General features: G+C 42.9%; 2 protein-coding genes across 2 annotated transcripts; one reads left to right on the plus strand and one right to left on the minus strand.

The window, feature by feature from the left end:
• Positions 1-1,341: 1,341 nt before the first annotated feature.
• LOC130053737 (uncharacterized) lies at positions 1,342-2,130 on the plus strand. The gene has a single exon (XM_056161224.1). It carries the CDS (start codon positions 1,342-1,344, stop codon positions 2,128-2,130), a length of 789 nt encoding a protein of 262 aa, XP_056017199.1.
• Positions 2,131-12,911: 10,781 nt separating this feature from the next.
• On the minus strand, positions 12,912-17,781 carry LOC130053738 (uncharacterized). Its single transcript, XM_056161225.1, has 3 exons — positions 17,526-17,781; positions 16,091-16,483; positions 12,912-15,397 (listed from the first exon to the last, which is right to left on the minus strand). The coding sequence occupies exons 1-3, from the start codon at positions 17,779-17,781 to the stop codon at positions 12,912-12,914; spliced, it is 3,135 nt and encodes a 1,044-aa protein (XP_056017200.1).
• Between the last annotated feature and the right edge of the window lie 5,996 nt (positions 17,782-23,777).

A 23,777-nucleotide genomic window follows, 5' to 3' on the forward strand; every position in this document is an offset into this window, starting at 1 on the left:
GCGCATAACCATGCATTAGAATGGGTGGAGAAAATGCAAGACGATACGGTGTTTCAAGCTGTTAAAAATTATCTGATAGCGGGGGTGTTTCCAATGACTCTGGACGAATATACAGATCTACGGAACCATGTGTACATCAAGCTCTATAACGATGCGGGATTGATGTTAATTTATGTCGCGGGGGAGGAATTCAAGAAACGCATGCCTGAAAAAACCGCCGAGATTGAAAGTATCACCAAGGACTGGCTTCGAGAAGTATACATAAAGTGTGAAGAACTTAATTCATTTCATTTATTCCCGGAGGATGGCCAGCAGTGACCACATCACAGAGAAAGCGATAACTTATGTATTGGATTATCTCACAGACATTCATTCTGGGCAGTTTGAATTTGTGTTACACTATATGCGAGAAGAATTATTTCCCATCAGCTTAAAGGACTATCCATGTCTCTGTCAGTATTTGATCGAGAACCGGGTCAACCCGCAAGCCTTAGTATTGATTCATTTAATGGGCCAGGAATTGAAACGAATGCGACCCACAGACAGAGCAGAAATCGAGAAAATCAGACTACGATGTCTTCGAGAGATGTACGTCAAGTTAAACGTGTGACTTTTAATCTGGACCATAATGAAGTGTATCTGTTACCCGAAGAAGACCGGACAAGTATCTGGATGACTGTAGCCGCTGATCGCTATCGATTTCAACGCAGGATTCGAGAAATGGAAAAAATGTTGGACCCTATTTTAAAAAGACATGTGCATTGGTGTTGTGTGTGGGAGTTATGTATTTGAAATATGTGACATGAATAAAATTGTTTACACGAAAGCTGTGTTTGGTTGAGTCTCTCAGAGAAGGGTTTATTTGTTGAGGAATCCAGAAAATCCTAAAGGTAGAGTGAAAATCGAATCAAATAAGGTGTTTTCTATCGAATAGACCTTATGAGATGTTTTTAGGGATGTACATGGTCGAGAAATACATTTTTAAAGAGGCGGTGAAGAAACATTGAACCTCGACTCGACCTCTTTAACCACTGTTTCTTTGAAAACTATGCGACGTAGCAAAATAAAAATAAGTTTAACGCATTCGCCGTCTCAGAATCTATCAGATTAAATCTACCATGCACAGAAATCGAATGTCTAGAAAAAGACAATGAGAAAAAACTCTCTACTCGAAAGCACAAATCCGCCATTTTGACGGCCGCCATCTTGGCTTCGTCTCCGAAGCGAGGGGTGTTTTCGAGGAGGTCCGCGCTTTCCTGATATATACCGGCGCACTCGCCAGTTTGCTTCACTGGTGATACAGCACAGCTTTTTAAGTTATAGAAGAAAGAAGAAAGAAGAATGGCTACAAGAAGAGACCCGCTCTACAATTTCCAGACCTTGCTTGGATTCCGGTACCGGCTGGTAGTGGTGGCTGAGGAACGGGTAGGGGAGAATTGGGTCGTGCGTTCTGAGAACGACCTGAGCACCTTCTCCCCTTTCGACCAGAGTGGGGTCCGTGAGATCATCTGCCGGGTGCGGTCCGAGTATGAAGGGAGGGCACCCCGGCGCCGCACCGCTCGAATCTCCACGGCCACGAGACCGCGCCGACGGGCCCCACAGCCACCCTCACCACCACCACCTTACTCCCCGGCGACGGCTACAACACCACCACCAGCGATCCCATCGGCACCGGAGGAATACAGCCCGGTGCCGATGAGCGACTCATCAGCGTCACCGGTGGAGTATTCACCGCGGTCACCGTCCCCCGCACCACCTCCCAGTCCAGCCCAGAGTCCGTCGCTGCTGGTGGCAGCCACGTCATCACCACCGAGACCGGCAGCCCCTGCAAGACCCCCACCACCTACCATCCGGTTTGCAGGGAGGACTCCACCACCGAGGCCAACCCACGCACCGGTGGCAACTCATCCCCCGAGGAACCACCCTATGACTGTCCCTGGCTGGGCAGATAGGGCGGTTCCCATCTGGTTTAAGTGCCCTGTCTGCTGGCAAGACAGGGTACACTCTGGAATCACGTGCAGGGGATGTGGGCAGCGCCCAGCTTGCTGCTCGTGCGTGGAGCGGATAGAGGAGCGGCGACACACCCGGGGACGGTGCCCGTTATGCCGGTTTACCGGAAGCAGGGAATGAAAAGTCGGTCCTTAGGACCAAACGGCCCTTTTCAGGGCCACCAACTTTTTTGAAAAGACACTTTTTATGGCAAAAAATCAAGAAACACACAAGTTTGTTTTAAAAAAAGTTTTTATTAACACAAGTAAGAGCTAGAATAAAGCTATAATAAAGTTACATTTTCTTGACAATGTACACATGTTTATGATACCGATAAGCAAAGTCACAAATCCATTGTCTATAATGAGTCCAATTGCCTCCGGCTAATCCACATCCAATACGATAAGGAAACGCTAAAGTCTGGTAAGACAAAGTGCCTAATTCCTGTAAACATTGTTGAAACCAAAGTTCACGTTGTTCGGGGGTATCGGCATACAGGGGTAAGCGTTGAGTGCCTCTCCCGTAATCCCATTGCGCTAACAAACAGATCACATCAGGATGAGTAGAATGAGGCATAATACACACAGTACCCGGTATTCCTCGATCCCCTGCTATAGCTAAATTTCTCCGTCCTAAAGGTTGTCGGGTCGCATACAGATTAGCCCAAGGAAATCGGTCGGCAATACGTTGACTTATTCCATGAGGTTTCACCGTTAAACAGTTACATTGTTGTACAATAGCATCCACCCAAGGTAGAGATAATACATCTCCTCGTAGATCCGTCACCGACATGCTGGTTGACAGGTCTCACAGGTACACGTTGACCGGGGTTCTTGACTGTAAGGACAATGTTGAAACAGCCGGGGATCAAACTTTCTCTGAGTCCAGCGCTCTCTAAACTCCTGACAGATCTCACAGGTACAGTCCTTATGTGCTATTTCTTCTTCAGGGGTGATGGTACAATGCTGCGGGCACTTACACTCTAGCCAGGGTTCTCTAGTGTGACCACAATATTTATAGACAAAGGGATAATAATTCAGCTCTGCCAATCTCTCTATCCACTTATGTTTGGCCAGGATGTTTTCTTTTTTATAATGAAAACACCCACAAGTGCTCCAAGGTCCTCGGCAATACCCACACACTAGTACATCTTTCTCATCATCCGCGTACCGTTCAAACGACATGATTGAGAAAAATGGTAACAAGTGACCTATGTATATAGTGTTTTTTGATGAGTCATCAACATGACGTCAGCCATCTGAGGTAAGGGGATGTTTTCGAGGACGTCCGCGCTCTCGCCTTTTTAAACCGAGCGCAACGTCAAAATCGGGCATTCCGATTTTTTAAAGGAACCAGAACCATGAGCCGTAGAGTAGGACCAGACCCTACGGTGAATGATTATTCTATCAAATGGGAGGAGGATTGGGAGCAAGAGATTACCCCGCCGGCCTCACGGGAGGCTCTTCCCCCACCGCCCATGAGCCAGGATCTGCCCCCGCCTGAGGAAAACTGGGACGCAGAGTTAGAAGTGGTACAGCGGCCTCCGGGGAGAATGTTTTTTAAACACGGGTGGTTGCCTGTGTTTGTGTTTGACCACGAGCAACCCCCGGAGGAGCAGAAAAAGAAAAGAAGAAAGAAGAAGAAGAAGAACAGACAGTGAGAGGGGGACAGAGAAGAAAAGAAGAGAAGGAGAAGGAGAAGAGAGAAGAGAGAAGAAGAAGAGAAAAGAACAGAGAGAGAAAGAAAAACAGCCCTTTTCAGGGCTACCCATTCTTTTTGAAAAGACATGGTTGATTACAATGACAAGAAAAAAAAAAAAAAAAAAATTTCCAACGTTTTATTAAACTCCAACTATGAACAATAACAATAACATAGTTTACAATATATTCAGTCTTTGACATTGACAAGTTTGTCCTTGATGGGTTCTCGGTTTTCGGAAGGTCTCTTTAAACCAATCCGCCACAAAACGATCGCGTTGTAAGGCCGTGCCTTTCCAGGGAAGTAACCATTCTCGTACGGTGCTTCTATGGCGATGGCGTTGATGTAAAAAATACACACAGTATTGTCCACAGACATCCGTATTCAAATCTTGATAACAATGGGTATTATGAATCCAAGTCTCTCCGTGGCGTTGAATAAAGTCTTGGATGTCTTTATGGGTGGGAGGTAATCCGTAAGAATCAAAATATTCGACGGTAGGGCTACTCAAATACAAACAGACCCAATGCGCTCCAGGGCGATCGTGAGGGTCTGTATTCACCACGATGGCTTTGTGATGAGGTAACAGCTCAGGTATGACATCTCGAGGATACACACCGGCAAACGCCGGTCCTAAATCTCGTTGTAAAACATCTCTCAATTGCTGAGTATCCATCTCTCTCTCTTAGTAATCGATGCTGACTTCTCGTTGTTTGTTGATTTCTAGCAGATTGTCGAACACGGCATACACCACACAGTTTAAGGTCCTGGCCACGTTGGCGGCAAATTGCACTTCCACTCTCAAGTTCCCCGTCTGTATGAGATGAAATTTATCCGTCTGGGCTTCTTGATCTTTCGTGAAATCCACACACCAGAGGGTGTAACCGTTTTTATACTCTTCTAGGGTAATGTCCGGAGCCCAGTCCTGGCCTAATTTTCCCAAGCCTTTGTACAGACTCAAATACGATCTCAGGTACTGATCGTCGGTGAAATTAGGTTCCAAAGGTCGGGTTTCCATCATTTCTCCATTGATACTGATTTCTAATTTCTTGACTCTCTCATTTTGGAAATGAAAGGGGTTTCGGGTATTATCCCCATTAAAAGCCGCATTGTCCACAAACCCCAACACGATCAGTTTAGGCATCTGTCCTTGAAACAGATGATCGGTGATTTTAGATTGGGTGCCACTAGGAATGGTGAAGGTTTTCACTTCCACTCGTCTCAATGGATATTTCGCCGTTTGAGTACTCAGTTGCTGATTGATGAGATTAATGATACTCGGCACAGGTTTGACTTTCCTCACCCACAAGATCATACTTTGAATGACCACTTTCCCACTACTCCCGGCAGCGGTCATCATGTAGAACTGGGGTCGAGCGCGATTGAATCGGAGACGGACATCCACGCCATTAGGGAGACATTTCTCTTGCTCAAACAAATCCAGATGTAATCGATCCATCAACACGATCTCCTTACTGTCTGTAATCTTCTCGTGACGTTTTCTCAACCCTACATTCTTGGAATCATCCGGATACTCGGGAGTCGGGATGACGGCCGCGATGTTGACTTTGTTATTCACTACTGCAAATTCGATAGGAGTTTGAGCCAGAGCTTCTAATTTGACCTCATCCATATGTCCTGCCGTATCTTTTTCCCACAAGCTACAGGCTCTCATCTGGGTTTCCAGAGTCTTGGGTGCATAAGACAGCAATTTCTCCAGATACGCTTTGTAGGGATAAGTATCCGTTCCCGGGGTAATGACTTTTCCATTGAGACTGACATCGATTTCACTGAACAAGGAATGGAGAATGTTATTCACGGGGGTCGAGGACGAATTGCCTCCTGCGAGATTCGTTCCATTGGCTTTCGTGAATTTACAGACCATCTGGAGATACGTTTGGGATAAATCCAGATATTCATCTCCTTGTCCTTTGATTTCAAATTCAATCGGAGCCGTATCCGAGTTGAGGGTACTGGAAATGGGGTAATATTCCATCCATTTCGAATCTTCTAAAGTGACGTTGGTCGGGGGCACTTTAAACAGTTCTAAACTGCTGGTGCCACAAGCGCAAGATTCTCGGTGCATCATATTGGAACGATGTGTTACTCAGCGTGAACTGGGATCAAATGTGTTCTGGGATCCTTCTCACTCCCTTTTTATAGGGTTCTCAGTCGAAAATATCCAGAGAGCGTTTTGGCTTACCCCTTTTCACGAGCTTCCTACCTCCCTTCCTAGATCGCTTCCTAGGTTGCTTCCTAGGTCTCTTATGAGGCCCTCCCCGAGCTAAGATACGTTGTTTTCTTTTAACAAAGCCTTTTCCTTCCTGTATTCCCACCTGTTTTCCCACCTGTTTTCTTTTGAGGGTCGTGGTTCCAGGCTTCCTGAGTATTCCTGTGCGTGCTTTTCTTCCTCGTTTGGATGGGGCTTTTCGAGATCTTCGCCTACGGGCATACCCGGCTGTCTCTTTCAGGGCTTGGGCACCGTGTGTCTTGAGAGCGTCTTTGAGGGATCGTTTATTATCTAACACATCCATCCCTGTTTTAGCAGCAGCCTTTAAGGCACTTTTAGCCCCCGATTTGAGTAAATCGGTGAAAAATCCTTTTCCCTTCTGCTTTTCAGATTCTGGATCATATTCTTCTGTTGGCTGGCTTCTACGTCGTCTCCTCTGATAAGAGCGATAAGGGCGATAAGGGCGGTCGTAATCATAATATCTCTCTTGATAGACAGGACGCTGTTGTTGTTGCTGTTGTGCGGGGGCTCCACCTAATAATCCACTGATCAGGGGACCCGCCACTTTGCTGGCTATTCCCAGCAGGGCTCCAAGCCCGTGACCCTGCTGCCGTATTAAACCTTTATGGTAGTGCATCTTGATGTAAATGAACTTCGTTAGGGGTTACACCCGCTTTTTATACTTTTTACGCCGTCTCTTTCTCTTCTTTCCTTGACCCGCTTGACCCACAATGGCATTGGCAATCCATGGAATGAGAAACCAGATTCCGTGTCCTTTCTGGCGTCTGACTCCTCGATGGTACTTCATCTTTCAATACACTTTGCGGAAATGAAGTTTGACTAAGGAGCGCCCATTTAAAAAGCCCATAGGGCGCCCTAAAGAATTCATGATGTGTACCTCAATGGTATCGAAATATTTCTTACTCAGTTTCAAATATTCGGCTCGAATCGGTTCCCAACGGGCTTGTTGTCGATCGTCGTATTGACCCGTACAGGGGACGACTCTCAATAATTTCAATTTGTTGGTGCCCACCACTTGAGGATCCACAATGTCACAATACACATACATGGCTTTCAGATTGTCGTAGACATCCATGGTCGTGTTCCCCAAGTAATTCACGTTGATCCATTTCGTCATGGTTTCATCGCCCAGGATCATTTTGTCACTATCCAGACCTAGCTTGTACGCTAAGGGCGTAGGGAAACGAATGCACATGGGGGTGGATCTCAGTGCTTTCCCATTAAACTGATACTCGACACGATCGTACTCGGGGTGATACACTAAGAGCTGGTTGTTCCCCTCGTCGTTAGGATTCCCTAACTCCCTCCATACTTTCCACAGGGTTCTCCTTAAGGCTGCGTTGATTTCATTGATTAACGCCAAAGGTTGTGTATAAGCTCCGGGTCGGAAGTGAATGCGAATGATATCGAAGGGAAATAAACTATCCCCTCCCGCAAAGAGATGGGACCATGGCGTCAGATCCCAGGGGACCACCACCTCACACCCGGCCATCGTGACTTTGCCCATATTCTCTGTCTTAAATCTTTCCCATTTATAAGTGTTGGGATCTTGGACATATTGCGTATACGGATCTGGAATGAGAACGTCCACATAAGCCTCGCTATCCGATACGTTTTGTAAGTTGGCCGAGTACATCATTTCGGTCAATCCGACTTCCCATTCTCCATCCGTTAAGTCCATGGTGTGTGGCAATAACGTTTTAAATTGAGCCGTCGTATTCGTCGGAAACGATTCCATCGACCCATCACTCAACAGAGTCATGTAAAACCCTTCTCCTCCAGCCATGATGTCTTAAATGAGCCCCTGTCTCTGTTTCCTTCTCTATTTATACTCATAACACAATGAACATTTTCATATTTTATTGAACATACAACATAATGTTAATACACAATTTTACATGTCATTCTTCTTGATCGCGACCACCACCACCCCACATCAACGTTTCCGAGTCTTCCAACTCTAGTGTTCGTCTCGGGACTAAGCGTCGTCGCATCACCAGATAGTGTCGGGTTCCCCAGCAATCGGCCACATCATAACCTTCATTGATCATGTCTTTAAAATGTCGGAGACAGTCCTCGGAATGGTCAAACCAAGGACTAGCATTTAAGGTCCAATCGGATTCGTCTTGTCGTCCCATCAATCCCCAGAAGGCTTTGACTTTCCAGCGAAACTCTTGATACTTGGTCTTCATGATAAAGGCTGACCATCCGTGAGGTATCAGTATCCGTTTGTACAAGTACACCGGTTGATCTAACACTTTGTGTTGTTTACAATGCATCAAACACATTTGCTTATCCCAGAACCAGGTACTTTTCTTCCCCTCTTGTTTCCAGGCGTACTGTGGCTTAACCATGGTGAACTGATCTCTCAGGTGAAGGGGACTCCTGTTTTATACTCGGGCTCGCTAACGTCATTTGTGGACTAGGCATGACGTAGCCTACGAGAGAACTTAAGGTCACCATCCAAAAATCGCGATTGGGATCGCCTAAGGCTAACATGACGACCGAGGTGATAATGATGGTTAAACACAGGAATAATTGTGCAAAATACACAATTTCTGCTCGAGGGACTTTTTCACCCAAGAAAGTCCACTGGGTGGTCATGGTCGAATGAGATCCGCTTGCGGAATCCATGAATCAAAACTGGGTGGATATCCTTTCCAACGCACTTTGACTTCTGAAATGACTTTTTTTCCCACACGCCGCTTTTTATACCCTAAGATCTCCTCCACTTCGTAGACATCATCGTCTTTAATCACTTGTTGTAATTCCTTCTCGTAAAAGGTTCCTTCTAATTCTTCCCCGTGATCATCTTGAATGCGATAGACGTTGCGTCCTGGCACTTTTCTAGAGATGGTAAACAGTTCTTTGGTCCAATTCGGTAAATATCCTTTTTCAAACGTACGTTTGGCTTTACTAATGCGTACACGATCTCCCACTTGCAAGCGACTCGTGGTATCGGCACTCTGTTTTCCATACAAGGTTTTCCATACGGTCAAGACATTCTTGGCATTGACTTGAGCAGGAGCTCGCCGGATACTGCGATGATAGGTATGATTGTAACCATACACCAGATCGGCCAAGACATCGACATACCGTCGTGTTTTATGACGTGTAAAATACCGCCACATGCGTGCTTTCAGCGTGCGTTGAAAACGTTCCACAATACTGGCTTTGGTTTCGGCATTACGGGTCGTAAAGAAATGAATGGATTTGAAGGCTTGACGAAATTCTTTATTGGTAAATTATTTTCCTTGATCGGACTGAATGCGCACGGGGCGACGTCCCTCTCGAAAAATCCGTCGTAAGCCTCGTATCATTTCTTTCCCCGTTTTCTGTTTTAAAGGCACGACCCAGGCATATTTAGACAGCACGTCAATGGCACATAATAAAAACGTATACCCATTATTGTCTTGTTTCAAGCTGGAGACATCGGCTAAATCTAATTGCCATTGTTCATCCATATCCGTCACGCGTGTTTGTCGTCGCTTGAATTTCCTCCGTATCGGTTTATGCAAGGTATAGGTATCTTGAGCTTTCACCCATTCTCGAATTTGAGACAGGGTAATCTTGTGTCCTAACTGACGCACTTGACGATACAACGCCTGGACTCCCCCATAACCTGTCTTGGGATCGTAATACAGTCGCTGTAAGATCTGTTCTGGTTTCATGGCAGATTTAACCATTTTCCAATTTCACGTGATGTCTTTTTACCAGCCTCCCGGATATTTTTAGGGGTCATCATTCGTCTGGGAGTTTCATAGAAAGATTGGTCAAAACCCGAGATTTCTTGAAATCCGCTCTCATCTTCTTCTTCTTCTATAGGTTTAGGAGTACTGATTTTTCCGGGCTTGTCCATGGCTTTTATAACATCCCGATTGGTCAAATATCCTTTAGGGGCATTCGTTTCTTTTAACGCTTGAGCAAATTGCTGTAACCCTGCAGGCGGTTCACGATGTTTCAAAGGTTTTTGTCTCTGGGACTCGGTGATTAAATCCACGATATTGGAATCGGGAACCCTGCGTCCTCTATAGCTGATTTCTCCTTCTTTATTCCAAGTCACCACTTTGGATTTCTTGAGATGATCGAGTAATAAACCTGCTTTCTTTTGACCCGGTTTATTGACGCTTTTGATAATCTGTTCCTCCAAGTCATCGGGTGCTGCGGCAGCTGAGGGTGGTGAGGCGGCACTGGCTGCACTGGTTGGGGAGGGCCGAGTGGCTGGGGTGGAATGTCGAGCTTGTTGTAAATATTGACGATAGCGATGAAGTTGATGCCCGTACAACCCCACTTTTTCTTTCTCGGTTAAATCATCTCGATGTTCAATCTCGTCCAAATCACTGCGTAAACCAATAGTCGAGGTAAATTCGGGAGGTTTAGGTAATTTGCCTTTTAATTCGTTGAGCATCGCTTCCGGTACCAACACCATTTTTCGACTCATGATTTCTTACAAATCTTGCCACACACAAACGAACCCAATCCTTTTTGGTGAATGAGTATACCTCGTCGTTTTTTCACGGGTTGAGGGTGGACTAAGCGTCTTAAGATGTGTTTCTTTCGACCCAGTTGTCGCTTCTGAGTAGGGGTGAGAGGAATCACCCCTTTTAATAGATTGTACACAATCTCACAAATCTTTAAAATGCAGTCATTGGAACAATGTTTCAACACCTCTGTCTTTAATTTGCTGGAATAGTGCGGAGCCGCTAACGTCTGCAAGAGCGGTAAATGAGGTCGTAATCGACATTCACACTTCTTCGTATGAGCCATGGTAATGAAGGGTGGGGCCCCTTCCCCCTCCTTTTTATACCTAGTCCAGGACAATGGCACTCGGATGTTTAGGATCAAAACGTTTGTGATGGACGGTCTCTTCGTGACGATTGCGGTTCTCTCTCGCATTGAAGACCAGAGGGCAAAATTTACATTTATATTTCTTTTGCACCTGAACCGGTGTTGAGGCGGTTAAGGGTTGAAATTTCATGCTTCCAAAGGTATGAGCAAAACTCGGTAGAGCAGTATCACTGGTTCTGGAACTTCCTATAGGCCCATGCATGGATCGTTCCATTTTCTTTTGAGCTAATCCGGCTTTCAGATTGGCTAACGTTCTAGTGGCCTTGGGGGGAGTGGCCTTGGGAAACGGCATCTTCACCATGAGAGGGGTTTTCTTTGGAGCCCAATTGGGAAACGGATTCTTCATCCTGAGAGGTGTCTTCTTAGGGGACTTCTTAGGGGACTTCTTAGGTGTCTTCTTAGGTAAGCGAATAATGAGTTTAGGAATTCTCTGAGGCGATTTTTTAGCTTTCTTAGCCCGTGGTTTCTTGGTTTTCTTGGGTTGTCCCCCATGGGGCTTACGGCCTGTTTCCCATTTGAATAAATGACGGATAATGGTCCCTCCCAAGAATCCGGCGCCTCCTCGTTTCAAAATGGCTTTTTTACGCTCTTCTTCATTGGTCTTCTTATCGGCAATGACACTCAAGTCTTGCCGATGGGATTGAATGAACCGCTGAGTGATTTTATTGCCTGGTAAGACGCCTCGCAATAAATTTCGAGCGCCCATCGCAAACCAGTTGAGTAAGGCTCTACGTCCTAATTCAATGAGATGACTCCGTTGAACGGGATCCCGTTCCCGTTGTAAACGGCGTAACGTTTTGACTAATTTACTCTTCGCGGAAGGTCTACCCATGGTGAAGACTGTCTTTCGAATGATACACCTCCCCATGATGTGACATTATTTATACTCTCGGGGGCATGTGCACAGCCAAGTTGGTAAAGAGTTGACTTCTTAATCTTAAATCGTCCGACGTCTGAGGACTCAAGTCCACTAGTAAATACCCGTGAGGTACACGGGTGGCGTCCTCATAGGCTGGAAGTAAATGCGGCATTTGTAATTGCCGACTTAACACCCCAATCTGAGATTTATCTCGAGGATTTTTAAACAGCACAAGATAGTGAGCATTCAGACTGATGGTACGATGTTGTACTGCTCGATCAAACAGATTTTGTGTGATATAAATGACACTGGTATTTCGATGATGCGCTTTGCGCGTAAACCAGTCGACAATCGATTCGATGGCTTTACCTCCCATCATATCATCAAAAATGAGTAGATGACGCGTACTGAGATCCGCCACTATCTGCTCATCGTCTTGAGGTATATTGCGGATAAAAGTGACCTTGTCCTGTAAGGATTCGTACGCGGCCTGCCATTCGCGATAACACCATACTATCTTTTCGGGAGGCGGTGCAATCCACTGCGTATTTTGCACCAGCTGTTTGACAAATTCTGTTTTACCCGATTTAGAGGGTCCGGCCACCACCATGGTAAATTCATGTTTCAACTGAAAAGGCTCAAGTGTCTCGTAGGTATACATCTTGATAAATGACACAAGTTCAGGAAAATCATATCTATTTATTAACAAATAAAAATACGTACAGCTTGCTCAACACCATGTCTACAAATAGGACATTGTTTCAGTCCCGTAGCACATATAGCACAAGTACATAAATGACCACAAGGTAAAAAAGCAATTCTCAAGTCTCGTTCTAAACAAATGTGACATTTCTGGGTACACATTGGATTCCCTGCCGCGTCTAAGGGTAAGCCTTCCCAATCGCAACCACTGTCTTTAGCGCGGGCATAGGCATTGAAGGCTTGTCGTACCCATTGTTTACCCTTATTACACTTCAGGTAAGGACAGTGAGGATACCAATAAGCATGTTGTATCCAAGGATTGTCGACACCTCCCCAATGGTGAAGTCCAAAGTTGCAATAAAAACAGCACGTGTTATCCCCGTACCCTTTGTAAAAGTATCCCGCTTCTGCAATGGTAGGTAATAGGTTCTGCAAGTGTTCGGGAGCATTTTCAAACGACGCTACTCGATCTGACAGTAGAGCATAACGTGGTGTACCCGGGTTATGTAGTGATTCGTAGTCCGTCATTTTGCCGACTGATGGTTTTCTCTAGCATGTCCTTTTTTAATACCCGTAAGGCAGCGTGTCATAGTCATGAATACGTTGACGTTTATCATACACCATGCGGTATTTCTTCACCAGAGGAATGGTTCGCACATCATGTTGGCGGGTTCGTTGAATAAAGTGCGGATAGCGGACATGGACTTCTTCTTCTTCTCCTTTCAACATTTTTTCCAACGTATCGAGAGACACGACTCTAGAGGCACGATAATTGAGTGTCAATCCTTTGACTTTGCAGACAGATTTTCCATTCTGGGTCTCGTATGCATAATTTTTGGGCCCGCCCGACATGTACTTGATGATACGATCTCCACCCAATTCATCGGTCCAGCCGCCTAAACTGTTGATAATGGTCGGGTTGAACTGGGTCTCGTCGTGCTGATAGATGATACTATCCGTGTCAAAGTATAAGACACGCTCTCCCAAAGGCTGTAACGTCTCGTACAAATGTAAACGAGCATGAGCTGTTGTAAAACACGCCAGCACCACGTTTCCAAAGGGGCAGTCTTCTAAAAATTCTTCTTTCTCCTGATAATTGATCAGCATCATATCACATTCGGGGCGTTCACGATTTTCTAAGAGTTCGATGCCTTTGACTTCTAAAGTGGCATCTTGTAATTTCTGTTGTAATTCTTCTTCTTCCGTGAGATACAGGGATTTGGGTAATTGTAATCGTTGAGCAAATTTTCCCCACAAGCAATTTAAAAAGAGTTTGGCAATGGTTCTTCGGACCGGATTTTTCTGGATGTCGGCCGGGTTCATGGCAATGCCTTCTCGTTGCTGAATTTCCTCAATGTAATGTTGCTGCTGTTGGGCTGTTTGACAATCCTCGGGGAATCCGGAAGCTTCTTGTTTAATTTTCAAAAAGGTGTTGATATACGATCGAAATAAGTGGTCACTGGATTTCTCAAAATGCCAAACTTCGTAAATGCGGTCGAGACGATAGCCCAGATCTAATGCTTTGTGAAGTTCGGTGGTCACCCAGGTGCCAGTGAGACTGCGTTCAGAATCGGTGTGCTGGCACCGCTCGTCGGGTCCTAAGTTACGCTGTTCCGCACAGGTGCGACATAAGGGAAAGAGTAATTTGCCCCCGGTCTTGTAAGGTAATACGGGGTGATACAGCTCTCGGGGTGGGAGGACACGACAACGAATGAGCCCGAAATAGTCTCTGACATCGGTGAAATGGTTGGTGATGACTTGGGGATGTTGGACGGGAAATGGTTTGTATTTCAACACGTACGGGTACAGGGAACAGACATCCACGTATCGCATGTCACCCTCCTCACAATACAATCGTGTAGCATTGGTCCGGCCTCCGTACAAAGCGTCACGGGGATTCAAAGGATCTTGTATATCGACTCCTTGTAAAAATTCCTGTAAGTCGGCATTGGTCTGGGTCTGACGATCAAACTCGTGTTCCCATATGCTCACGACTGTATAGCCTTGGTCTTCTAAAGCACTGGCTCGTTTTAAGGTGTCCAGGTAGAGGTCTTGATACGTATGCTGAACACGATGAGGATGCATGTCAGTCAACAGATTCGGGTAACAGGTGGGACAGCCGTGCCAGTAACAGCCATAGAATTCGTACACGATACGGGATTCCTCATCATACCCATCTACTGTATAGGGTCCAAGCGTGACTTCGCCCTCATTTCTAGCATGTCGTATGCAGTGATGTTGATGTTCTAACCAGGCGAGCCATCGACAAGCTTTAGCTGAATATCGTCGTGCTGGTCGGTAGCCCATATTGGGAATGATGGCGATGGTATTTTCAACCATGAATCCTCGTCGGTAGGCTAAATTAGCCGTGCTGGCAAACGTGATGGATTCTTGAAAGGGGTCTACTTCCACCAGATCAAACAGGGTGGACTTGAAATGGGCACAACAGCGGCGTAAAATATCCACGTCCGAGATGCAGTAAGCTAAGAATTCTTTCTGGAAATCAAAGACTTTCCCCTCTTGTTGATGGTACCAAGTATAGAAGGCTTCACGATTGGCGGTGGACATATCGTCAGGATTGTAGAAATGAGCGGCCGGGTAAGGACCCACATACTGCTGGTTCTCTGTCGTGTTGAAAAAGTGCGGGAAATAGCCTTTTTTCAATTCCGTTAATCCGAAAGCAGAGGGCATCTTGGCAAGAGCAAAGGGTAAAAAGTTGTAAGAATCGATGAATCTCAACCCCAAGACTTGCATGGATAAGATTTTACTGCCGTTCAGGATGACGGTGGGTTTGATACACGCCGTGTGCACCAGGTAATTCAAAATAAATTGCCCATCGTATCCTTTGAAATTGTGGGCAATGATGGTGGCTTCATCGTGTTTGAGTTCCACATGGCCTTGCTCATCGGTCTCGCTCTGTAAGAGCCATTCCATAAACTGTTTTAACGTGTCGGGTCCTTGAAATAGGAAGCGGCGTTGTGATCCGAATCCTTCACAATGAGAACAGGGCTTGTCGATATCCACACTGTCGCAATGTTGACACACACGTTCTGCCACGCATAAATTGGGGATGTGAATACCGTTTTCCTGACTGCATTCGAAATCGTAATAAATGTATATTTTCAACTCCTCTTCTTCTTCTTTTTCTTTCTTAGGTTTGGGTTTCGTCTGTACAAAGCAGTGATGAGGCATGGTGACGACTTTGTGACAGATGCGGCATTCGGTTTGACCCCCACACGCGTGGCGTTTTAATAATTTCTTGGACATCCATTTCTGACACTGGTTACACCGCCCCATTAAACTGCAGACCGTGGTCGTTGTATTACTGCTGTAGGGTTTTAAATGGTTCTGGTAACAAGCTGCATTTCTGAAAAATCCCTTACAATGAGGGCAATTCGTCTGAGTCCCGTCCGGGGTACAGGGGGTATCGGCTAAACAAAATGAGCATCGATGAGGACAGACGGTCCTATGTTCTTCAATGTGACTGTAACCAACATCGCAATAATCGCAATAGTATCTGTTTTCCGTCACTCCCGGCATAGACACAATGGCATCGTAATGCTCGTTATCCAGCAGGATATTCAAACAAGTCCCGTGCCCCGGTCCTTTGTAAATAGGTTCCAGTCGTAAACGAGTTGTATTCGTTTTGAATTGAAATATTTTCAATCGATACTGCGGGGTGAGCGCGTGCTGTAATTGCTCCCATTCACGTGGCCCACACGGCTGGTTCATAACACACCCACCTTGTTCCATCAAGGCTTTCGCTTCTCGTTTCTGGTCGAGCGATTGTGTATCCCCTTTTCTCATGCGTAACCATTTCGTTTCCCATGCCGGGTCGTTTGATTTCTGGCTGTGTAGACGTGCTACCACAATAGCCCGGGACAAGCAGAGAGAATCCTCAGGATTTTGAATGCGAACGATCGCTCTCTTGGAGTTTTTGAATTTCTCCTTATCCACGTGTAGATGTTTTTTCTTAGTGCACCCGCTGCCTTGTGGATATTTGACATGGAAAAAATCCATCTGCACTGCCCCGTCGGTGATTAGGAATTCCTTTTTAGATTGCTGCACGGATTCTATTTTGTTCAGAATTTTGTCCTCGTTGAGCTGATTGGACTGCGTAAATTCGTACCAAATAGCTGAATCCAGAGACGGGTGCCGAATATTTAAACGTAGATAATCATTGGGATTGCACTGCATTTCCCGTTTCACATTTTTTAACATATCCCGGAAGAGGCGACGAATGAAGGTTGTATTTTCTTTCTCTGGAATAGGTTTGAAGGCAACATTGTAGACATTTTCCTTGACTTTAAATTTCCGTGATTGACGTCCTCGTTCCAGTTGAATTTTGTAATAATCCGAAATGAGTTTCTTTTTCCCCCCTCCCCGCTGTAAATACTGTAATCGCCGTTGATTCTCTCTGCGGAGTTGTAATTCACGCTGCCGTTGTCTGTTCAGCTGATCATTCAAAAATCTCAATCGCTGTTCAATATAACTCCGTGGAAGTCCAGTAGGTAACTTGTCTGACATGATATCGAAAGTGATAACGCGAATTGTGTATTGCGTTTATATACTTATTATGACGTCATAGAAAAGCAGGTTTTTTCACAACGTCAATAACACTCTAAATTAATTAAATTGTTCTTTAATAAACATGTCAACTTAAAACCTTGTGTTATTCATTTAGATTTAATACATAGAAATACACAGGAATACATAGAAATACACAGGATTTCACTGGATTTTCAGAAAAATAGCTTTTCCAGGAACTCAAAGCGAAAGCATGCTAAAATTAGGGCCATAGGCCAGTCTATTCACCCGCTCTACAACCCCTGCTGGGGTTGACCCCGTCCTAGTGCACTCCGTTCACCCCAACACCGCTTGACCAATCAACAGACACCCTTGCTTGACCTCATTTGCATCAAAAGTGCACTCAGTTGACCCACCCATCGGGAGGGTTTATACTACTGGGATCAATAGCTAGAGTGGATGAAATTTGAGTTTGGTTCAAGTCTCTAACTAGTAACGTGCCTAGATTGATAAATTTTCCTGATATAATTTTCCCCCTGGTATTGGCATCTACATAGTAACCCAAAGAAAACTGGGTTGACCCAACTGACACTGGCATGTAAGCCCCAAATGAATTAAAGGTTACATTTAATGGTGTCATGATTGAATTACCTGCTGTAGCTTCAGCCTGATTGTTCACTTGCGTAGGCCTGGCGACATTGTCTATGGAGGCTTCAGGCAAAACTAATGTGGGTTTAGCTGGTAGGGACTGGTTGTATGTTGTTGGGACAATGCTCTGGTTTTGCGTTGTGGGGTTATGTTGTCGTTGAGGCGTAGCTGTAGGCTGTTTGGCTACCCTCCGCTTTGGTGTTGCTTGCCCGTCAATGACCAGCTTGTGTGACCTTGTCTTGCCCTTGGTTTTCGGCATGGTATAATTGCGTGTAAAATTGAATATCTAAATGAATTTCAGTTAACGACCGATTGTGAATAATGTAAGCAAGATGATTATATCGTCAAAGTGAACTTGAATGACTTACAGGTCAATTGATGCACACGAGGTGATTAACATGTATGGATTCAAAAATTAATTGTAAAGAAATTCAGCACATGTATCGTGTTCAATCAAAAGCAATGATTAACCATCTGACAACGTAGCGGACTTATTTTATAATTGTATAAAATGTTATAAGCTTGAAAACAATCTAAATATTGGATGAAGTAATAAGATTTTTAAAAACTTTTTTTAAACTTTAAGATGTCTCAAATATACAACCTACCGATTTGATCGGCTGCTAGAATAGAAAGGAGGATATGACGCCACTGAGGTTATTTATATGCTGCAGGGATTATTTAGAGCTAAATATGCTAGGCGCTAAATATTCCGGAAAGCGCCTTTAATCAAACAATGAATTATCCCCGAGATAAATCGGCGTATTCTTAGACTTAAGCTTGAATACGCGCTAATATCGCGGTATACGAAGCTTATCAATGATGTTCACATCCTCCATATAGTATAATAGATTGTTTCTGTCCCTGAAACCACGTTCCCTCCGGATAAGCTACCTATGTTTAAGCACAACCTAGTTCAGTACAGACTTAAGTCAAGTATCTGGATGCCTTAAGATTTCTAACAATCTTAAGATATGACAGTTTTGTGAAACAGCTATGATGGATCTTATGACAAATTTTGCAGATCTTAGTCGTAAGATAGTTTTATGAAACTGGCCCCTGGTATGGAAATAAAAATCCAGCGCAGGAGGAGGGGTGGGTGGTGGCTTACTGACTTGAAATACAATATACTCAAACAAAGAATAAAATGAGCATGTGCAGTCATGGCATGTACGTGAAGGCTAAAATTAGCCCCAACACAAAGCAACCACATAAACAATTAATTGTCATAAATTTGTTTTATGTTTGTCTGCTACCCACAAATAAAACCAACTCCGTTTAAAAGATAAACTAGGTCATGTATTAAGTATAAATGACAACAAATCAATCAGAATAAAAAGCAGCTGCCTGGTATATGAAAAATCATTATATATTTATACTAATTACGTTGTCTGTAATCAACTTTTGCGGATCATTGTTGTTTCTCGATAAAGGCGCTGGTGATCTTTAGAATTTGACTAAAGCCTCCGTTTTATGCATGACGAGAGGCTGACAGTAAAATAGTGACATGTAACATGGAATGATGGAGATAAGCCCTTTCCTCATCTAGCAGAGGTCTTTTATAATTTAAAGTTTATAATTAGACATTTATATCTATTAAAATGTTTGTAAAAGACTTTTATTGATGCCTAGAAATAACGAATCAAAGAAGTATTTTTTATCAGGAAAAAATGAAGGGAATACTTTATCAAAAGAGGCAATTTTCTCTTCTTTGAGGTATGAAATGCATCGTATAATTAATTATAGTAGAGGACATTAAACTGGGAAACTGTTCTGTAACACCGATAATTATATGCATAAATGATAAATAATTGTGTGTTCTAAATAGAACTCCACACTGTCATGTTCTTCAGCAGGTTTCAGATCAGGGAATTTTGAACTTCGGAGGACCATCTGATGATATTTCTTTGGATGTATAAGATATAGTAGTACGGAGGTTCATGTGATAATTCATGACTATAAATATAAATTATATTGAAATCATACGTCTGGATGTTCTGCTGCAATTTCATTAGCTGTAACCATGGACATTCATTTCGCTACATAGCTACACCATGTCTAATTCGACACCCGTGTTTTCCGTTTCACTGTGACGTCCGACCCCTTACTATAGTTTTCCATGTCTTTTCAATCTGATATCCTGTCTAATCCGACGCACAATTAATCGTCTACACGATGAGAATATTGTTTGGATTGTTAGTCATATTACTCGCATGTGTTTCTAACGTCAAAGGAAATCGCCGCCGCCGTAGTTCAGTCGATAGAGCACTCTTTTCATGTAGTTCAGTAGATAGAGCTCTCTTTTCACGTGAGGTCAAGGTTCGATTCCAGGTCGTGAGTCTCTAACAGAGGTAGCGATTGTTCCTTCTTCGGGTGCTCGGCATTAAAAATGTCGCGGATCTTTAAGACTATGCCCTAGCTAGGCGTTGGCGTGGTACGTACTCTCACTACTAAATGGTGCTGAGCGACTAGCATACATTTACATGCAAATATATATTTTAAAAAATCTCAAATACTCGTCGACGTAAAACTCCAAACAATGAACAGGTCCAATGAAATCGTCCCTTACTTAAACGTTAATGATTGGACTGCCTCTCTTATTGCTCATTGTGATAACCTTTCGGATTTTAGCTCACCTGGCCGAAGACGACTGTTTTTCTCCTGTTATCAATTGACTTTGTATTTTAATCTCCAGAAAAGACCCATACTGATGTTTGTTTGTTTTACGTCCCGTGGGGGATGTTTCACTCATATTGAGACGTCACCAGTTGTAGGTGAAGTACCACAAATTTAGACCTACATATATGCTTAGCGCTTACGTATGGCTTGTAGCAGTGATGGATCTTGAATGTGTCAACGCTTTCCGCGACAGGAGACCTCCGTTTTTAAGGTCATATCCAAAAGACCCGTGGTTCTCACTTCTAAATGCCGAGTGTTTGGAGAAGGAGCAATTACTACCTGTGTTTACTTCTTATGTTTGACGCCGCCATGGAACGAGCGGGGCTCGAACTCCCGACCTCCCGATTACGCAGCGAACGCTCTACCACTGAGCTACCGCGATCAGTTCCACATACTTGGTGTAATTGTTCCTCTAGTACATGCAGTCAAGTAAAGGTGTAAATACTTTTCGGAACAATCTGTATTTGAATATGTCTGCCATGGCTGAAACAAAATCGACTCCAGAATGGCTGTATACTTCGACAATTTGCTTTGGAGAGAAATAAGGAAACACAAGTAGTATTGTAATCGATATATACTGACAATAAAAATGCAGAAGTTCAACACTATCCTGCAGATATTTGATTTAGTATTCATTTAATGCAAACTCGAAAACTAAATAAAAACAAAACAGTGTACAGTATATTCATGAAAGTGCTATTAAAATCGTGTGCTAAGTGAAAATCAATTCACAGCAATCGTTAGAATATCAGTGTAAAGCGCAAATATTGAGAAGTGTTTTACATGAGTAAAAGCCAAACTATCCTGCAGGAGTACAACTCTTGCAGCTCAGTTTATATAATCTCGGGATGTTTCCCACCTAGATATTTATTTGGAGATATATCTAACACGGGAGTAGTGTTGATAGTTTTGATTTTTATAATGGGTTCTGATCTATTTGTAATTGATGGTTTTGTCATGACGTCACGCTAAAGACGCATATGTTTTAAAGCAAATGTTCAAAATATTCATTGTCGATTTAAAATGGCTGTGGTTATCTACATGTACAAATAACATTTTCAAAGGATGTGTAATTTATATAATAAATGACCTGGATGCTGCCTAAGCATACCCGGGAGTACAAACACCCATGGAAAGCCTAGATCTCAGTTTGGTCAAATCACGCCGTTTGGGTAAATGTTAGTGTACAAGGGGTGAGAATTTGTTGAGAACAATTTGCGTAAAGCTATATCTACGAGGGCTGTTTGATATGTAATGTGTATTGTACGATATCTCAAAAGCATTCTACTCAAATAGTGAAATGAACATTACATCCCTTCAAAGTATTCTCCGCGGTTTGAAATACATAATTTCAATCCTCTGAATCCATTTCTGAAATGCGTCACGGTACGCTGATTTAGTTAGACCTGTGAGGCACTGACTGATGGCTGAGCCAAGGGCTTGTCGGGACTTGTAACGACGACCAGATAAGAACTTTTTAAGTTTTGGAAAAAGGAAAAAGTCGCATGGGGCTAAATCTGGAGAGTATGGTGGGTGCGGCAAGACGGTAACCTTCCAAGACTTCAAAAATTGCTTCGCAAGCTCAGATGTATGTGATGGAGCATTATCATGAAGTAGACGAACATGCTTAAATCCTGACACAGGGCGTCGTTTATGATAATATTTCTTGAGCTTTTTTAGTATAACATCTCGGTAATACCGACCTGTAACACTTTTGCCCTTCGGCACCGGAATTTGTACGGCTATACCATCACATGAGAAGAATATGCAATAAAGAACCTTCTTTGTGTTTATGGTTCTTTTGGCAACTACAGGCCTGATGCCGTGTTTAGGTAGCCATGTTTTGTTTCCAATTTTTCTTACTGGTTCGAAATAGTGAACCCATGTTTCGTCACCAGTAACAATGTTTGCAAATTGTCTTTGATTGAATTTGGGAAACATTTTGAGCAACTGCTTAGCGGTTTGTACTCGTACCCGTTTTTGGTCATCTGTCAATATATGCGGTATCCATCTGGCAGAAATATTTCGTACTTTCAAAATATGCTTCAAAATGAAATGCACTGGCGATAGCGATATGCCAACAGCTTTGGAAATATCACGAATCGTGTATCTGCCATCACTTTCAATTATTTCCCTGACTTTTGAGACATTTGCCTTGCCTATTACAGTCACAGGTCGGCCAGATTTTGCTGCATCTTTGACGGACTCTGTGCCAGTCAGAAATTTCTTTCTCCACCTACGAACTGTCTTATAAAGTACCTTATCAGACCCATAAACTTTCCCCAATTTAGTAAAAATCTGCATTACCGAATGACCGAGTTTTGTGTGAACTTTTATATTAGTTCTAATTTCTTCAATATTCTCAATCCGTTTCCCAACCATTTTTACAACAGTGGTCAACGACTGGCTCTGTTGAAATTACTATAAGTTTAAAACTATATGGAGCTGAAGGCTCGTGTTTATGTAATAGAGTGAAATTTTACATGTTTTAATACTTTATTTCAGGGATTCATTTATTGAAAATAAATTGCTTTAATTCAATTTCTTTACAGAGTTTTGAAATTTGATATGAGAATAAAGTTTTATCTAATTGAAATCATTATTATAACTATGACTTGTGTTTGTCTTGTTATTTCATTACTTATTAAATTTTACTGCTTACCATGCAGAACAGGTTTTTCTTTAGGGTAATTGTTACTATTTATAGATCACTCTAGTCTGGTCACATGGTTTTTAGGACGGAAATTTCTTTTGAGGACAGGTATTCTTGTTTTCATGCTTAAGTGGCACAGAAGGGTTGTTGGTTAAAAGTTTTATATAGTAGTTTATTCCTTACTAGTTGATTGATTTACTGGATGGAGATTTATTCTATTTGAGCAGGTTAGTATTAAACTTAGGATGCACTATTTCTTTATTTTCACTACTTTGTCTTGTCTGAGTGAATGTTTGAATGATAGACAATATGAGGAGTGAATGATCTTTGCAAGTTTGCACGAATGCTGTAAATAATTGATATATAACATATTAATATATAACTAAATAAGATTCAAATTGATTTCTTTAACTTTTAAAGAAGAGAATGAATGTATTACACTTTATAAATTCTTAAGAGTAATTATTCATTCATGCAATAACTCTACAGTAAATACCTATTTTATTATATTTAGAACAGCAACACATACTATAAAGTAGGAGGATTGCGTTATATTTGCACCGACCTTTGCACCTCGTGGAAGGTAAGGTTAATTGTAGAAATGTTGTAAGTTTTACTATAAATTCAGTATTACACATGCAAATTGTTGAAGAATTTATAGTCAGTTTTCTTTTTGTTCAATTCATGTACTTTAAAAATTTAGCATGAATTATCTATTATTTAGAATTTATTCAGTTTGTGTATATCATAAACTCTTTTTTATGATAAGCTTATTCATGCTAATCTTAAGGAAAGATTATTGATTCAAGAAATTATTGTAATTTATAATTTCTATGTATTTTAACCTGTCTTTTAATATTTTGATAAGGACCTTGATTGTAAAATTCTTATGCAGAGTTATTGTTCTTGTATTCATAACTTTG

Source organism: Ostrea edulis, chromosome 4 (assembly GCF_947568905.1).
Source record: "Ostrea edulis chromosome 4, xbOstEdul1.1, whole genome shotgun sequence".
NCBI classification, from domain to species: Eukaryota; Metazoa; Mollusca; class Bivalvia; order Ostreida; family Ostreidae; genus Ostrea; species Ostrea edulis.